At 35.1% G+C, this 19,704-nt stretch overlaps 1 protein-coding gene across 1 annotated transcript in view; it reads right to left on the minus strand.

Annotated features, from left to right (window-relative positions):
* Positions 1-19,704, minus strand: part of LOC145686641 (NADPH oxidase 4-like) — an 89,380-nt gene that overhangs the window by 28,699 nt on the left and 40,977 nt on the right. The window contains exons 4-8 of the mRNA XM_081760116.1: positions 11,850-11,947; positions 11,473-11,500; positions 9,268-9,421; positions 4,533-4,692; positions 2,019-2,183 (exon numbers count right to left, since the gene is read on the minus strand). Of these exons, the coding sequence (XP_081616242.1) occupies positions 2,019-2,183; positions 4,533-4,692; positions 9,268-9,421; positions 11,473-11,500; positions 11,850-11,947 (605 nt within the window). The remainder of the gene's footprint in view (positions 1-2,018; positions 2,184-4,532; positions 4,693-9,267; positions 9,422-11,472; positions 11,501-11,849; positions 11,948-19,704) is intronic.

Consider the following 19,704-nt stretch of genomic DNA (forward strand, 5'->3'; position numbering starts at 1 on the left):
GTTTACATTGATACACGACGATATCTAACAGAGTACGATGAACTGAGTTCACACACACTCGTGCTTTGTCCACTGTTAAAGTCTGCTGTTAATTGTACTACAGTTTGCATCTAATCTTGTTCTACCAGCCTCGACATTCTACGATGTCCAACATCTTTAATGAGATGCGGCTACCCCATGTCTTGTGGTTTGGTGCTGGGTTTCACCGTACTTTTTCCTCCTTTGGAAGACACTAACCATGGCAGCTCGCGAACATCCGACAACTCACGCTGTTTTCGAGATGTTCGTTTCAAGCCGTCTTGTCCTTATCAAACACTGATATATCGCCGGCCTTCCCCATTCTACGCACAATCATTTCATTGATTAATTGGGTCAGATTCCTGTCACCGTGTGGCGATCGGTTCTACTATGTTCCATGCTACTACTTTGCAACGACTTTGCAAAGCCTGAAGTCATGTTTTGGCTGGTCAGTGTATATGCATACTCTAAATGATATCCATTTTTAACAGCATAAAAACTTTGGTGTTTCGTGTTTTCGTGTATGCAGAAGTCCTCGTAAAAAGAAAATAACATATTGTATTTTTGTGGCATATTTTACGTTTAATGAACTTGCTACTATAGTGTTGAACTTCTGACCCTGTTCTGAGAACTTCTTTCAACTTTTTACAGCTTGAAGGAAAGTTTTAACCGTTTTTCATACCGAACTGTAGTTTGAAGTGTATTCTTATACTTCTTGTTACCCAATCTTGTCAAAACATACGTCAGGGAGAAAAGCAACTTTTGAAAAAATACACCTAAAGTTGCTTTTAAAAACAATCTACGTTAATACAAAATAAACCTAGTCCAGTTTGAAATTTTGCTTCATATAGAGTATAATACTCGAAAATTTCATTACTTCTCAAATAAAGATATACTATCACTCGAATGTCCTATCATCTTCGATCCATTTAGGCCCACAAACTACCGGATACGAAGTTGTGAATGAAAAACACACAATCTTTCGAACTGTTTGCACCTTCGACTATATTTTAATTAGTTAATTAACAACGAATGTAACGGTGTTGAGTACCTACGTCATCTTTGTTTTTAGCCCATTTGATTTGTAACGACCAATGTAACGGTGTTGAGTACCTACGTCATCTTTGTTTTTAGCCCATTTGATTTGTAACGACCAATGTAACGGTGTTGAGTACCTACGACATCTTTGTTTTTAGCCCATTTGATTTGTAACGACCAATGTAACGGTGTTGAGTATCTACGTCATCTTTGCTTTTAGACCATTTGATTAGTAACGGTATTGAGTACCTACGTCATCTTTGTTTTTAGCCCATTTGATTTGTAACGACCAATGTAACGGTGTTGAGTATCTACGTCATCTTTGCTTTTAGATTATTTGATTTATATGGGGATTTTTTTAAATACAATTTTACTGATTACTTCTTCAAGACTATCCCTTACCACAAGGGAAGATATGTATCTTGCTTTTACAAAATGAATTACATTGAATATAAATTTGATGTTATTTAATTTAAATTTGATTATTAAATATTAAAATTATGTTCAACAAAAATTAATTCTCATGAAATAAGAAACATTTAAAAAGATTTTAAAAAAGAAATTAGTAAAACCAAAGCATAAAATTTTAGTTCATTCAAATAATAATAATAATAATAATAATAATAATAATAATAATAATAATAATAATAATAATGATAATAATAATAATAATAATAATAATAATAATAATAATAATAATAATAATAATAATAATAATAATAATAAATCTCCATATATACCAAAGGGATGAGAAAAAAATGACAAGAGGTACTTATCCCCTAAATGAATACAACACGGAGAATAACTTGGAAAGAATGTTCTTTTAAATTAAAAAAAAAAATGAAAACAAATAAACAAATATGTGATGCACAGGAAGCTGTCCATCGTTAAAAAGAAAAAGTATTGTAAGTCTAACTTTATTCGTTTGTATTAGGTTAAGTCAATATTTTCTATCATCTTACCTGTCCTGGAGTACAACGAAATCCTTCCTTTCTGAGTTTCAGTTCAATTCCTGCTCCTGGAAGTTGACTAGCAAACATTATTTGCACTGGGATTTGCCGTTTAAAAACACGATGAAGCATTTCCAAAATATAAATTGCTAGTGGTATTACAACCCATAACCATCCCTGTAAAAAAATAATTTCTCTTGTAATCTCGTTGTGGAGCTTTAGGCAGAACGAAATTAATACAATACAGACCTTTTTTTCTACCTTTACCCAACATCATGAGAACAATAGGTACAATCTAAAAGATATTTGAATAAAAGTAACGAACTCCTATGAGGAAAACCACTAATAACGAGAAAGGGGATGATGTGCTCACCAAAATCATTCTCAGGGCATGAGTGGTGCCAACGCAAGCTGGTAGAACCTTGTCTCTTAGAGATTATTGTATCGAGAAGTTTCGGTGTGTATCCTCTTTAAGAAGGAAGTATACGGGTACAGCTTACAGCTTATATCTAACATAATATCATTTAAAAGTATACCTATGGTGTGGAAATTAAGTTCGTGCTAGAAAAAAGAAAACTGTCTAGCTTATGACGTAACTTAAAATACACTCATTTGCAATGAAATTTTAAAAAGTTTTAAAATTGAGATCACGAAAACTTAAGTTAAAAAGTTAAAAAAAAAAAAAAAAAAAAGAAAACACTTCAGACTTAAACTTAACACTTTTACTGAAAAATACAGGCTCACTTCTATATATATAAATAAGTGATCTTCTATCGTCAGAAAAGCTGACCCCGACATGTCAAATTAAGTGCCTGTTTTCCGACTATTATATGATTAAAGAAAGTTGGCGTCGGATAGAAAGCTACACGTGCTGTAAACAAAACGAATGGGAAGGTTTTTCGCTCACCACTGCAGTATTCTTTCACCTTATTTCTAGGCAATCATGGTCACTGACCGTCCTGATACCGGTAGTTGATTGTTGAATTTTCTGTCAAAAATTCCAAATACAATGAGACTTCTGAATAACGGATACCAATGGAACATGATAGCTATCCGTAAAAAAAAAAAATAAATAAATAAATAAAATAAAAAAAAGTATACACAAATTTAAAATACGTAATTATAATTGTAGACAGTACAGTAAATACTGGCCCTTGGTTCGATTCCCGGCCAACTAAGTTTGTGGTGGACAACATCGTGTCCGTGGGTTTTCTCGGGGTACTTCCGTTTCTTTCCATTTTTCATTCCACCAATTTTTCCATCGCCATTCATTTGTTTTGATCATTGTCTTCCTTAGCCTAACGGGCATAATCCTGAGACGTTAAGCTGAATTATTTCATTTTTTACTACTTTTTTTTAGAAACAGACTTACGCTATTGTAATTTATACTACTCTTATTAAAAAATCAAACAAGTGTTTGGAGTTGTCGTGGGTGCTAAGAAAAGTGTGTGATCAGTTAAAACAAGTTGGAAACTTCTGCAGCAGGGAGTGCTAGGTACCCAATGAAGCGAAGAGAAAAAGGCTATTATCCTTCGCTATTGGTCTTCTTCCTGAAATCTAATTGTAACGACAGATAGCCTACAACCCTTCTAAAATTCTGAAGAAGATAGTGCAGGGCGCAAAATTTCAGTCAGACGCACCCGCCAATCAAAATAAATAAATAAATAAATTTTAAAAAATTTAAAAAAATGGTCGTCAGTATCTCTTACGTACAAATTATGACAATTCCCCTTCCCTTGGCCTTTGGTTTGACAAAGAGGAGATCTAGAATCAGGATAATCAATTTTGTATTGGACAATTCTTATACATCTTAAAAAATAAACTCACCTTAAGGCTTCACGTTTGTGTAACGCTCTCTCTCTGCACAGAAATACCAGCTGTCGATTGGAATTTTCGGATCATCAAAATCCGTAAGTCAAGGGCCATTGATGGAAATTGTCAGGAAATGATCCAGCGTGTCACTCTTCAGTACATTCTTGTCTTAACTCTGTTGAGACTGCTGAAGCATCTCTCACATGCATCAGTACTCACAGGTAAAACTGCATAAAATGTGACAATTGGAAGCAAATTTGGGAATCTCGTAATGAAAGGAGGGGGCGAGTTACAACGCTGTGAAGACTTCACATTCCGTGTTTTCCCTCAGTGACAATTATTTTCGTGCGAAAGAGAAACTGTGCAGCTCTGAGAGTTTAGGCAGAACCATTCCTACTTTACCGGAAATTTTGCGTCCTGTATTAGTGAATATTCCATTAACGTCGATTGACAATGCTAATGAAGCCGAACACACTCCTGATAGATACGACTGGAATAATTGGTGCAAAATGGTTGTTGCAAAAGTGAACTATAAACATTACGTTATTCCTAACTTATTCTATCACTGATGACAGTAAGCAGTGCCCGAAATAATGATTGAAAGTTTTACAGAACTAAATAATAATAATAATAATAATAATAATAATAATAATAAGAAGAAGAAGAAGAAGAAGAAGAAGAAGAAGAAGAAGAAGAAGAAGAAGAGTAACATACTTGCGTTTCCATCGGCACAAATACTGGACTTTTGTTACATGTTTCTGCCTCATCGAAATTTTCATCCTCAGGTTCAGGAAATGCAAATTCTTCGTTTGTTGTCGAGTTGAGACAACCTGGGTGGTGTGCTTCAATATTGTCTTGTTCTTTAAGAACACCACTAGGAAGATACAAAAGCATGTTAAAAAACACTTTAGTTTCAAAGTTGTAAAGTTACATAAATTAGCATAAATAAGATAACATTAATTTACACAATACTGTAAAACAATGTATCTAATGATCTTGAAGATTAACTTATTAAAGCGTAGCTAAAGTAAGCTTCTTTTTATTATAAACAGAGACACGATTTTTTGGTGACAAGCGAAAATGCGAAATGTATCAGTTTTGTATGAAAATGTTTACGTGTTTTATATATATATATATATATATATATATATATATATATATATATATATATATATATAGTATATATATAGTATATATATATAGTATATATATAGTATATATATATATATATATATATATATATATATATATATATATATATATATATATATATATATATATATATACTATATATATTCACTATTTGTTCCATATAACGCTCGCGTTTAAACGCGAAATTCTGTCGAATTAGGGAAATTTGCAACAAGTCTAGATATTTCCCGCTTTTACGATTTATTCATTACAACTAATTGGCAATTGCTAGCAACGTGATGAAAATCCCCATTTTTGAGAAAACAGACCACTATAATTTTTTGAAATTTTACATCCTTACAAAATGAGCTCTAAACGGTATCTACTGGTAAAGTGGATAGTGTGGAAGGAGTGTTGTGGGGTATGTTAAATGAGCATTCAGAAATCGCTGGAAAGTGTCTCCAACTATTATACATATCAGTTTCGAATGTTGATGTGGAGAGGGCTCTCTTTTCTTGCAAGATATACTTACCGACAAAAGAACAAATTTAACACCAGAAAACATTGAAACAATGTTTACGTGTTATTTACATAAGTAAACTGTGAACACTAAAGTTATTTTTGTCTATTAGTGTTCTGTGTGTGTGTGTGTTTATTTTTTCATTAAATGATACTTTTATTCAATGAGGATGCTTAGTGTTATTTATTTAAAAACTCAAATATTGTTTAATATAGTCATGCATGAGCTCATGTCATGATTGATGTTTGGAATCTGAGGTGAAATAAAATATAACTAATTGTAATTTCGAGGGAAAATAGTGTTCTTACATTGAATTTTTATTCACCGATTTTATCCCGCTTTAAACATATTTTTATAACGAAGTTACGAATTCTTATTTACCACAAAAGCATGTCTCTAATTATAAATAAGCAAAAACTATGAAAGCAGGCTACTAATTATCTATAAATTGTTATTAAATTAACTATAAAGTGTGTACAACATATTTCATATATTGGAAAATTAAGGCATCAATCGTTACTTTGATTCGTCAAATTCTTTATGGGGTATCGAATTCAAGCAGCAAAAATATGTCATCCTGGAGGAGCTGGGGTTTGCGGTTTACTGTTCCAGTACGTTGGGCATTCCCTCCTCATATAACCCCTACACTCTCATCCTGATTTAACCAATCATATTTTTCTTCTTTCTTAATTTAACTGTCATATGGATTCATTCAAGTACAAGAGATATAATTCTGGCATAGTTCAAGTAATCTGATTAGTTGAACACTAACCTCAATATTGAGATTGTGTGCTGGGCCAGTGAAAGACTGAATAATGTTGCGTTTAATACGCATGAGATCCAAGATCGACCTTTGGTCCAATGACACATTTTCATTCTTTGAAATTCACTAAATCTTCCATTGAGTCCATGGATTTCAGTCAGCTAACTGAACAGCTTGGATGAACATCACAGTATGTCACATTTTCTAAATAACGAGTAAACTAACAAAGAACGTTCAATATTCCTATGCAATTGAATGCAATGACCAGTGGAGTATTTAAAGGGGACTTCCGGGCATAAGCCCCCCGAAATTTTATTTACTATTTTAAAATAAATGAAATATCTTGCAGAATTTTCACATTTCCAGGAATAAAGTTAGCAAAGCCCCCCCAAAACAAAATCGTAAATACGCCACTGGCAATGATATATATCAAAACAAGCTTCCCTTACCATCTGCAGCTATATTTTCAAAATCAAACTACCAACATACTCTTCTGTGGTTCGATCCCAACCTATTCCACCTACTAACTCAATTTCACCGCAAGTGGTGATTAGCGTTATGCCCCCCAGAGCCCATGCCCGTTAGGCTAAGAGAGATCATGATTAAAGCAAGTGAATGATGATGGAAAAATTGGTTGAATGAGAAAATGGGAGGAAACGGGAGTACCCCGAGAAAACCCACGAGCACGATGTTGTCCATCACAAACTCAGTTGGCCGGGAATCGAAATAGGGACCCCCACGCATCAGAGGTAAGCGCTCTACCACTGAACCACCAATGCCGCCATCTAAGAAAAGAATTGCGACAACTATTCATTAGTTTATTTAGTACTATTTTATAAATATTAGATGACTTATATAAGCCTTCACGGGAAATTAATCGTATTCGAAAATCATTTACCATTACACTTTTGATATAATTGTCTCCATTTCTGAGCAGGTGAAATCTATAGACGGTCACCGACGCGTCGATGCAATAATTTTTACACATGGGTGAATTCCTGTAAAGACTTTAGTAACTTTCATTGACTGAGAAACGCATTTTTTTCATTGGATGGTTGTATCTCAGTTCTAATTATTGCTTATTGTCTTTTCGTAATAAAGTTAAATAAACAGGTAGAAACAGGTCGTATGCAGCAACAGATCTGAAAAAACTGATTTGGAATGTAGATAGTAAATGCTCCTAGATTTTGTAAATTTAAAAGTATTAATATTTATAGTGTTGATAATTTCTAGGAGGTAAACTTCCTGAGTAAATGTGACTCAGGAAAGGTATAAATAAATACGAAATAATAAAAGTCGAAAATTAATATTAATTTTCAATTTGAAGAGAATTAATAACATGAAAAATATAACTATTAAATTAAACTCAAGAATGGGTCTAAATATTTATTAATACCAAAACTTTCAATGGGAACCCCTATCTTTGTCACTGGTTTATTTATTTATATACAAACAAATTGCTGTTTCAGTCACTGAGATAATTCTTTCATTACATAATGGAAGCCACGATTTATTTTCATTATTTTTTATTTATTTATATTTCTAGCTATTTGCGTCATTTATGGCCTTAAGCCTATCCCATATAAAGGACGGCGTCCCTCGGCTAGCATACTATTCGGGGAAGGGGTAAAGAAGGAAGCGCCTGGAACCTGTATGGTTAGGTACCACTCTTGTATGTGTCTGGTCTTAATAAGGAAAACCCAGGAAAAACCTTACTCAGGACAGCTGGCCTGAAAAAGTTGTTACACCTTTTCGACCAAATGTCGTCACCAGGATAGCAACGAAACCATGAGGTGATTGAGATGTACGTTTATGTTAAATAAATAGGCTTTTAATGAAGGTGGGGTTCCCATTGAAATTTCAGCATTAGTAAATATTTAGACGCATTCCTGAGTTTAATTTAATACTTATAAACATATGTTAGTTTACTTTCTTCAGTAGTAAAGAAAAAAAATATTGTAAGGATCCCCACATCACGACAGACGCACGTCTCAACTCAACACGTGCTATTGATTATAGACAACCTAGCAGACAAGAAGCCGACACGAAAGACACCGAGGAACGCCGAAAGAAGACGGACCTCACGGAAGGACCCGAAGAGGACAAATAAAGGGAGGACCACCGAGGGACCCAGCATCAGTCGTCCAACTAATCAAATCACCGACACCGCTCTGAGGTCGCACTGGAGTAGGGGTACATCTATCCTTACCGAGGTCGCACTGGACTAGGGGTCCTTTCTACAACCAAGCCTTGCAAAGCTGCCTTGAGCTGAGGGGGCTATCCTCCAAGACTCACCAGAACCGGTAGGTGCCTTGGAGACCGCGTTCAGAGAAGGGGCACCGTGCAAAACACCTATTATCCTCTTACTTGGACATTAACAAGAGAAACACTGTTTTACTCTTTGTAAATCAAAGACGTTTTGTATTTATCAAATTTATAATAAATTGGTGAAGGGGATAAATCTCGGTGCATTATTGACTACCAAAATCATTACAATATACTTTAGAAGAAATCAATCGATTTGAAAACCACATCAAATTGAATAGTTCCTTGACGTTTTGGAGAAAAGAACATGCATGGGATGGATATTTACTATGCTGACGACTGTACAAACAACCGATTGAAATAGTGAGGGAAAATTAAGACAATTTTAATTCAAATTTGTTTCTGACTATAAAATTGCTCTTATTTCGTTACGTTTGTGTATGCAAGTTTGGGTATGCTACTAATAAAGGAAAAACTTTTTTAAAAAATCGTAAATATGTATCATAACAGAAATTTTACTAGGAACAATAAATTACTTGAATATAACGAAGAAAAATTAAATTTTGGGGGAATTCTCTTAAATTACATGAAGAAACAACAGATTTTCAAATTTCACAATTACACAAGAAAATTGCATAAGCTAATTTTGGGGAATTATTTTGAAATTATTTGAAATTTTGATTTACAAAATTTGCGATGGTTTATCATTAGTTGAAAAGTAAATACTAAAAAAAAAAAAAAATGTGAATAATTGGCTGATACGCACCTACCTGAGCGGGTGAAAGATGAGTAGAAGCAAAAATAACAGGAATAGATAATGCGTAAACCAAAACACATTGTAATGGTTTGTTCGCACCCATCGAAGAGACGAAACAGTCATTACTACAAGTACTAACATCATTCCAAGACCAGTCAAACCTGGAACTAATAATAATAATTAAACGATTAATTTGTAAAATACTATAATTTTCAGAGCCCGATATACTAAAAATAATACAAAATTTACCATTTTTCTTTTCCTTGGTTTTCATAAGTGAAAGGAGATAATGAAATGTAACTTACCACAATCATAAATAATCTTATTCTACAACATAAAATATGAACCTGAAGAATTTTCAGTGTTGCCATCCATAGGACTTACAGCGTTGCCAGAATAAGATTTCCCTCAAAATCTAATTTAAGGCAGCGACTAGAGCAACGAACGACTGCATTTGATTACATATCATGTTGTCTTGGAAGTGAACTATTTTCTAAGTAATAGTTTTATCTAGTTTGTAATAAGCAAAATGGTTTCAACATACAGCTTTTAAAATTAAATAATAATGTTATTTAAAAAGTTCTTCACAGGATACAAAACATGATATGTAATCAAATGCAGTTCAGTTCGTTCTTCTAGTCGCTGCCTTAACGTAGATTTCGAGGGAAATGTTATTCTGGCAACACTGTAATTTCTACGGATGGTAACTGAAAATTTTCAGGTTCATATTTTCTATTCTAGAGAATAACATTATCTATGATTGTGATAAATTGCATTTCACTATCTCCTTTCACTTATGAAAACCAAGCAAAAGAAAAATGGTAAATTTTGTATTATTTTTAGTAGTATGTCTGGCTCTTAGGTACTGTTTCCAAAACATTAGAAAAAATACAACATTTAGGAATTTACAAATTCGACCTTATACAAGTTTAGGAAGCAGACCTGTTTTCAACAAATTTATATCGAATTATTTTTTCTTTTATTTTGAGTTCTTAAATAAGAATTGGTAGAAAATACAGAGGTTATTAAAAGATAAAGATGTCTAATTAAAACGCAAGTGCCAGTAGCTGATTCTATACAATTATGCTTCAATATTATGAATGTATATTTCTAAGCGTATTATTTACATAGTGCGATATCGTCACCTATATTTTCTTATAGAAATAAATAAATAAAAACAGCTGAGAATGCTCCAAGAGTATTGCCAGAACGAACTTAAAAGGAATAATTTTTCTTATTAACTTCTACAGGCTTTATACCAATTGTTCTATGTACTTTATTATTATACTCATTAAACAATTCTTATAATATACCTATCCATTTATAATTTCCTTGAGTACTAAATTTTTTTCATATGTTTTGTTTAAGAGTTCTGTCAAAACGTTCTACGATACGTTGTTTTACGAAGACGTATACACGAAATGGAGGGCTCAAAATCGAAAAATTCACAAAATATCATCTCTCTATGACTTACGGTTCCCGAGATATGGCTTCTTAAATTTTCTTAAATCCGAACTTTTTTTTTTTTTTTAAACCAATATCTGGGAAACGGTGGCCAGTTGGCCAGTGGCTACCGATTATTTTTGGTACAAAAATATTCGCTATCCTCTTAGGTATTGAATAACACCAATATGATCTCTCTATGTCTTACGCTTCCCGAGATATGGCTTCCTTAAATCTCTCGAAATCGGAACTTTTTTGACCAATATCTCGGGAACGGTAAGAGTGACGCGAAAAATTGCTTCACTTCTTTGAGAAAGTTTTTGATTCTCTATCGAATGGAGGGCTCAAAATTGAAAAAAAAAAAAAAAAAAAAAAAAAAACCTCGCAAATAACAGATACACACACAGAGAGATAGACATAGAGAATTCAGTAACGAACTCTTTAATTTCCTTGAAAATACAATGATCTCCAATAGTTGGTCAATATTACAATCCGAAGGCTCTTAGGAAGTTTCTCTTGAAACTCAATGGATAATTATATAACGAAGATCAATCTTTAAAAAATAGACACATTACTAATATTGTAGAAACTCTTTCACTAAAATAAATCTAATAATAAAGATAAAATATTAATGCTAAAATTAGTATGTTAATTTATATAATTTCCTGCGTTGTAAATAACATCCTCTAAAAAATGAGTTTAGAGATATTTTAAGACTAGGATTGTATCTTAATAATTTCGTCTGTTGATTTACATGAGAAATTCCATTTCTTACCTGAAGTTAACAACATCCAAATTGGTTCCTGTAAAGGAGAATAACATATTTCTTAAGAACAGAAACGGAAAAACTTTACAAACTAAATTATTATAACAATATGAGCCTTTTATAGGCAATGTCATATCACATCTAATCAATTTATCATTATCCTATATTGAATTTCAAAATATTAAGTCAATTCAAGTAGCACAACATATGGCGGGAATTCGCAAGACTACTAGTTTTAGTTTAAAATGGTCAACATAGTTTCATATTTATTGAGAAAAGAATAAAGAGAGCCTCAATTAAGTGAAAGTTCGTAACTTGAGAAAAAATAGTTGTAACCTTATACTAGTTCATTTTCTTCAATTTCCAAAATATAATAAACAACTCACCTCTCCGGCATGAGAAGCCATGTTGATTTCTGGAAATTCGTAGTTATAATGTCGAGAAAAATTTACTGCATTTAACATATGAGATCCTGTATGAATGGCTGCAAAGAGAATAATATGATTATTGTCCATATTGTAAATTATTTGCCGCTAATAGAAGGGTAAGTCAAAAATGATCCGCAATTTTGGCATAACTTTTTGTACATTGTTCATGCTGATCTCTCTCCTCGTTTATTTTATTGTTATGCTGTTGTAGTCATGCTATGAAACTTTGATCCTAATTCTTCCATTTGTCTTTCTTTTGTTGCTGATAGATCATGGCCGCTCCATTAGAAGTTTGCACCAAAGAGGAACAACGAGTAGTGATTTGGATTTTCGTGGTCGGAAGGTGTATCAGGGGCCGCAATCCATCAAAGACTTTCGATACAATACGGAAACAGTGTCTTGCCGCAACGGAGTGTCTACGAATGGATTGAAAAATTCAAAAATGATCGCACAAGTGCTACCTTCTAGGAAGAAGCCGAACGACCATCGCACAAGTGTTACCCACTAGGAAAGAGCCGAACGACCATCGCACAAGTTTTACCCACTAGGAAGGAGCCGAACGACCATCGCACAAGCGTTACCCACTACGAAGGAGCCGAGCGACCGTCGCACAAGTGTTACCCACTACGAAGGAGCCGAACGACCATCGCACAAGTGTTACCCACTAGGAAAGGGCCGAACGACCATCGCACAAGTTTTACCCACTACGAAGGAGCCGAACGACCATCGCACAAGCGTTACCCACTACGAAGGAGCCGAACGACCGTCGCACAAGTGTTACGCACTAGGAAGGAGTCGAACGACCGTCTACGGCCACAAATGATAACATTGAGCGTGCACGTGACGTGTTTCTGTCAGAGAGACGAGTTGACTAGTGATGAAGTGGCACATTGTCTAGAGATAAGTCATGGTTCCGTCATTAAGCAGCCGTCGATTCACCTCGGATCAGGACGTGAAGGACGTGGTACATGCGTGGCCCGCTCCTCAACCGAAAACATTCTTTTCTGAGGATATCAAAAAGCTTGTACAACGATAGACCAAGTGCATTGAAAAGCAAGGGGACTATATTGAAAAATAATGTTAAGGTGAGGTTCCTATTTGTGTTACAAAAAAAAAAAAAAAAAGTATAGCTACATTGCGGATAATTTTTAACTTACCCTCGTATATTGCACACTCTGTGGAAGACTGTTACAAGTCAAAAATACACATTAGGCTTGTTATTCTTTCAAAATCGCTCCCTGGAATACGGCTATTTCTACCATTTAGGGGTTAATTTCTTTAGTTACGTTTCTGCGAAAATACCATCAGATAGAGCTCGCTTTTCTCTCTCTCTCTCTCTCTCTCTCTCTCTCTCTTTCTCTTTTGAGCAATCACAACTTAAAATTTCCAATTGTTGAGTTGTAACACTCTTCCATCAGGTGTCCAATATATATAAAGGTAACCAAGAAAGTTCTGTCGCTTTTTTGTGGAAGCCTGTGTTCAATTGGCCCTCACACCATGAGTTGAATGCGAATGGAGATAAGGTGAAGCTTTAGGTCTTGGTGTGTGTATATTCTGGTTGCGGCAGTTCAGTTACATCGTGAACTTGAGTAAGGACAGAGTGAACATGGGACCTCTGCGTCATAAGAACGACATAAGAGCGTGTATGCTGTACGACAGCGGAGCGGAAGATATGCCAGGCCTTTGGTGAGAGTTTCGTGAGTACGCGAACAAGGCAGTGGTGGTTTAACAAGTTTAAGGACGGTGACGAAACACTCGAAGACGCACCATGTGCCGGAAGACCAACACATGTACAAAATTAAGATCTTCAGACAGCAATTGAGGCGAACAGTGACCAGACATGCGAGGAACTGGGACTAAAATTCAGTGTGAGTGGAAAAACCATTCGGAAGCACCGCACTGGGAAGCACTGCAAGTTGGGTCGATGGGTCCCACATGTTTTGACTTCGGGCCAGAAGGCAACGCGGGCGGACATCTGTGTTTCTTTGCTGTCTCGTCTGAGAAAGGAGCTATTTCTGGACGGGTGCTGACATGTGATGAGAAGCTGTTCCTGTACGAAGCTCTACGGTCCCGTCATTATTGGTTAGCATACCATGAACCGGTTCCAAAACAGCCGAAACCTGCACCGGAAAAATGTCCTTCTGTGTGTTCGGTGGACTACTCGTAGCATCGTGCATAGTGAATTGCTACCAGCTGGTCAGAATACCAATGCAAATGTGTACTGTCAGCAGTTGAGCCGTGTTCAAGAAAAACTCAAAACTCTGGAGCCAACACTTCTGAATCGCAAAAGGGTCCTCCTGTTACAGGATAACGGTAAGCCCCACGTAGCTAGGATGACATCTTCTATGCCTTGAATAAGAAATAACGATTGCATCCGCCATACTTCCCGGACATTGCACCGTCCGATTATCACCTGTTTCATTCCTTAGTCAATCACCTTAGAAGATGCCAGTTCAAATCTCTAGTAGAGGTGAAAATGCACTTGATATTTTCTTCACTTCACAGCCCACGAAGTTCTACCGTGATGGAATCCATGGTCTTCCAGAACGTTGGCAGAAGGTCGTTGATGCTGATGGGAACTATTTTGATCTTCCCGGTACGTCTTTTGATGTTCGAAGATGGTGGGTGAAAAAGCGACAAAACTTTCTTTGTTACCTTACTATATTATTATTATTATTACACCATCCAGATACCTGGTGTATCAAAAGTCCGGGGTCATAGGCTAACTCCATTATAGGTAAAGGTACGAGAAGATGGAATGAAAGGAAGAAGTAGGTGGTCTTCTATCTTTTTTTTTTTTTTTTTTTCACAATTGCACCAGCCGTTTGGCCTCCACAATGGTAAGGCGCCCGCCGTTTGATAAAAACGAAAAAGTAGCGTTTCCAGTTCAACAAAGATGTTCGAACGGAACGTAATAGTACATAAAAATGACGCGGTTAACGTGCACATTGATGTGTGAAGGAACCTAGAACACTTCAAATCGGTGTCCCAACAATACTGTATTGTTGGTATGGTGAGGACTCAAGGGAACAGTCAAAAGGCAATGTTGCTTTTTCATTCAACACACGGCACCTTACCAGTATGGAGGCCAAACATTTGGTGAAATTGGAACTGTCCTCTATTTCCTACAACTGTCCTCTCCTATTTCCTACAACAGTCCTCCAACTGGACCCGGGCTTTTGATACTCCCAGTACAGCACTTGCGATGTTCAAATAGATTTGTTTAGCATCAACAAAGTTCTGCAGTGTGTAATTTTTAGTTAGAAAAACTTAGTTATTGGTGAAATTGTTTTTAAGAAGTTTATACGGAAGATATGGAAACTAATCAACTCAAAAGCAAATCTGAAGTTCGTCAGTGAATTACTAAACTTTTAAATCTGAATTTGCCATTTCAATACGGTCAATGCTACTAGTCATATATCGTTGCTGAACCTCGAAAAACCGCTTGCAACTTTCTAGAAGCAAAAAGAGCGTCTTATCATCACTTACATTGTTAACAAATGTTATTTTTGTTTTATTATTACGAGAAAACTATTAAGAATTCAGACATAGGAATATAAGGGAAGGTACAACACCACTTTCTGCTCATATTGTAGTATTGTGACTCATTGTCGACAAAATGTCACAAAACAGTTTTTCGAGTCGCAGCAACTATATCTAGAAATTCATTACGAATTAATATACTAATTATATATCTAGAAAGTTCATTCAGAGAATAAAGCAGTGATCGAATATATAGCTTTTCGTTAATTTTTTGAATGTCGATATTTGGTTAGTCACTTGAATATATTAAGGAGTATATTGAATAAGAGTCGTGCCCATATATCCATTCATACAATATTGTTTACTGGAAACTTTATCTTTGAGTCTTGTTTCGCATTTATGTCTTACTGAGATGGAAAATAAATTAATATTAACTTAAATGAAGATCAACATATGAAATACGAGGGTGGAATGGAAAGTTTGTGGCCTGACCTACAAAATTAGAAAATATTTGGATAAGTTATGTTTTCTCTCTCCATGTAATTCCCCTCGACCGAGATACATTTACGCCACCTGTCCGGTAACACTTCTATACCACTTTTTAAAAAATAATTCCTCGAGCCCTGCAAAATATCCTAGTACGGCACCTCTGCATCCGAAGAAAATCACTGACCCTCTGAAAAACTTTTTCAGTTTTCTAAACAAGTGAAAGTTCAAGGGGGACCAGATCAGGCGAATAGGGCGGGTGCGACAAATGTTCGAACCCATAGGGATGAATTTCTGCCATTGATGCAAGGGACGTGTGAACACGCGTATTGTTCTGGTGAAACAGCGCCTTCCGTTACTTCCGCCAACTTAGGGGCTTGTAAATTTCTCACCTGAAACCATAGATAAATGAAATTTTACCCAATGACTATCAAAGGATATAGCTACGCAGTTACTGTATACTGTATACGAAAAATAATGAACAACCGGAAATTACATGAAAATGTGAAAGTAGAAAAGCCAAACAAGAGAAAACCTTTGCTAATAATATACGATGTTCCAGCTGATTTTGAGAACGAAGAGATAATTGAAACATTAATTGAGCAAAACTTCGAAGAACAGGAAATAGAACAAGCCAAGCAAGATATAAAGCCAAGATTTAGAACCGGTCTGAAGAATAAAGACAAATGCCATCTAGTGATTGAGACATCGGCCACAATGAGAAGGAAACTAATATCTGAAGGTAGAGTGTACCTTATGTATGAAGTTCATGGAATTAAGGACTTCATCACAATACCAAAATGTACCTTATGCCTAGATTATTCACACGTAAGCAAACACTGCAAGGAAGAAGAAAAGATATGCTCTCATTGCGGGAATAAAGGCTACGAACGTGCTATCTGTGAAGATAAAAATAAGAGCAAGGTATGCATTGCATACCATGTAGCAGAAGGAAAAAGAAGTGTGATGCAAAAAATAAGAAGGACTGCGCTACATATAAAATGTTTTACGAGCGGACCATTTCTAGGATAGAATTTTAATGGATAAGTATCCCGAAAAATTTTTCAATAATCAACTGGAAAAGAATATGAAAAAAAAAACAAAGAAGAAAAGGAAAAGCCAGTCGAATAAACTAAGGGATAAAGAAAGATCTGAAGCTAGAAGAAATCTGATCTCCGAAACAAAATTCGAAATTTGGTTGGAAGAATCAACACCAATAAGTAGCATCGAAAAGGTTTTAACAATAGAGGAAGGTTTCATTGATTTAGAAGATACAAATACATGCATAGTGCACCTTATAAACCCAGAGAAAGTGTATAGGGAATTTGCCAAACTGTATGGACGTATTGTATTTGACCACAGAGCTGAGTGGCCACACACCCACGTTAAAATATATAACCCCTGACCACAAGAATGGATGAACCGAGGAAGGATGAAAGAATAAAAGTTATGCAGATAAACGCAGGTGGGTCAATTACAGTAATGGACGAGATAAAAGAACTCGCTGAGAAGGAAGATATAGACATAATTTTAATACAAGAACCCTATACTAAAAACAAAAAACTAACGATAATGGGAAAAACAGAAATAGTGTACGCAGGAGAGAAACCTATAAACAACACAGGTGAAAAACAAAACACACGAGGAGGGAAGCCAAACTCAAACCACATTGGAGAGAAACCTATGGTAGTGATAGTAAACAGAAACAAAAACTACAAAATTCTAAATCTAACCCAGTTTAGTGACCCATGGACAAATTGTATAGAACTTAAATCACAAAATGGAGATATTATGATATTAAATTGTTACTGTCAGTATTGTGTAGATATAGAACCTTTTTTAAATACCATGACAAAATTCTGTGACACTTACAAACACAAAGACATACTTATATGCGCCGACGCGAATGCTAAATCTCCAATTTGGCAGAGTAGATATACAGACGACAGAGGACAGAAAGTAGAAGAAATGATAGCAGAAAATGATCTTGTAGTAATAAATGAGGAAGGTCATCCGCCCACGTACAGGAGTAGACAAGGGGGTGAATCAAACATAGACATAACACTAACAACATTGCAACTCAGCGACAGATTAACAAATTGGAGGGTACTAGACGCGGCTACCCTAAGTGATCATAACGCAATACTATTCGAAATAAGCAGCAAAACAAATTCTAACAATCTAAATGAAAACGATAAAACTGTAATATATAACACAAAAAGAATAAATTGGATTAAATTTTGGGAGACAATTAAATTGCCACAAATTGAAGACGATAGCGATGTTGATGAAATAGCTGAAACATTGGAAACTGAAATAATTAAAGCAATTAAAAGTTCAACTAAAACACGAACATTAAATGGAAAATCAAAAAAACGAGAAGAGCTAGGAAATTATACCAAGAGACGTGGGAAATAGAATTGAAACAAATACGACTAAGAAAATACAGGGAGCAAAAAGAATTATATGAAAACAAAATAAAAGAAATGAAAGTAAATAGTTGGAAGAACTACCTTAAAGAAAATACTAACCTAGACATTTGGGGTGAACCATATAAAATACTCGTAATTAGTCAGAAAATAAAGAAGCCAACTACTCTCTCAACCTTAAGAAAAGATGACGGAAGTTTTACTGCAGGATGGGAAAGCACCATAAAATTTTTAATGGAAAAACTTTTACCCAAGGACGAAAAAGAAGACGATGACGAGGTGCACAAACAAATGAGGGAAGAAATGAAAATTTTACCAATAAACGACGAAATTATGGAAGAAACAACCAATCAAGAAATAAGTAATTACATAAAAATGTTAAAAAAGAAGAAAGCAGCAGGTCCAGACATGATAAAATCAGAAATTTTCCTGGAAAATGCAGATACATGGTCACCATATCTATCAAGACTCTACAATTTATGCCTCAAGACGAAAAGAATTCCTAAAATATGGAAATACTCAAACTTAGTAATAATAAAAAAGAGCGAAGATAAAAGAAATGATGACCCTAAGACGTATAGACCGATCTGTCTCTTAAATATAATAGGAAAAATATTCGAAAGAGTAATCACTAACAGACTTAGCAAATATCGAAACATAGAAAGAGATAAGCTACAGCATGGCTTTAGGAAGAAGAACAGTACGGAGACAGCTATAAGGAGGCTTTTAGAATTAATAGAAAATGGAAAAATAGACAAGTAACAGGTAGTAATCTATGTTGATATCAGTGGAGCTTTTGACAATTTGTGGTGGCCATCACTCTTCAAACAATTTAAAAAAATGAAAGTACCTAAATCACTATACCAACTAATGTTAGAATACTGCAACGAAAGACAGGTCACTTACAAGGCACCAAATAATAACATTACCACATATACAACAAAGGGATGTCCACAGGGATCCATATGCGGTCCAACGATGTGGGACATCGTTATCGAACCATGCCTATAAACACTGGAAATTACGGAAGACACGGAAGGAGTAGTCGGCTATGCAGACGATATCGCAATAGTCGCATCAGCACGATCAAGAGACGAAATTGAGAGGAAAGGGAACCAAGTCTTACACACGCTTCAAAAATGGTGCGAAATAAATAAATTGAAACTATCAGGAAATAAAACTAAATACACGATATTCGGGCAATCTATACAAAGAGATCCAATATTAAAGATTAACAACCAAAAAATTGAACGAGTGAAAGAATTCAAGTATTTGGGAGTATGGATTGACGATAAACTGAACTATGCTAAACATGTCGAAAACGTAACTGACAAAGGAAAGAAAGTTGCACATAAAATACTCACAATTGCAAGAAAAGACTATAAGATACCCAAAAAGACCCTACAAACGTACAA

The sequence above is a fragment of the Thermobia domestica genome, chromosome 5 (assembly GCF_964235325.1).
Source record: "Thermobia domestica chromosome 5, izTheDome1.hap1.1, whole genome shotgun sequence".
Lineage (NCBI taxonomy): Eukaryota > Metazoa > Arthropoda > Insecta > Zygentoma > Lepismatidae > Thermobia > Thermobia domestica.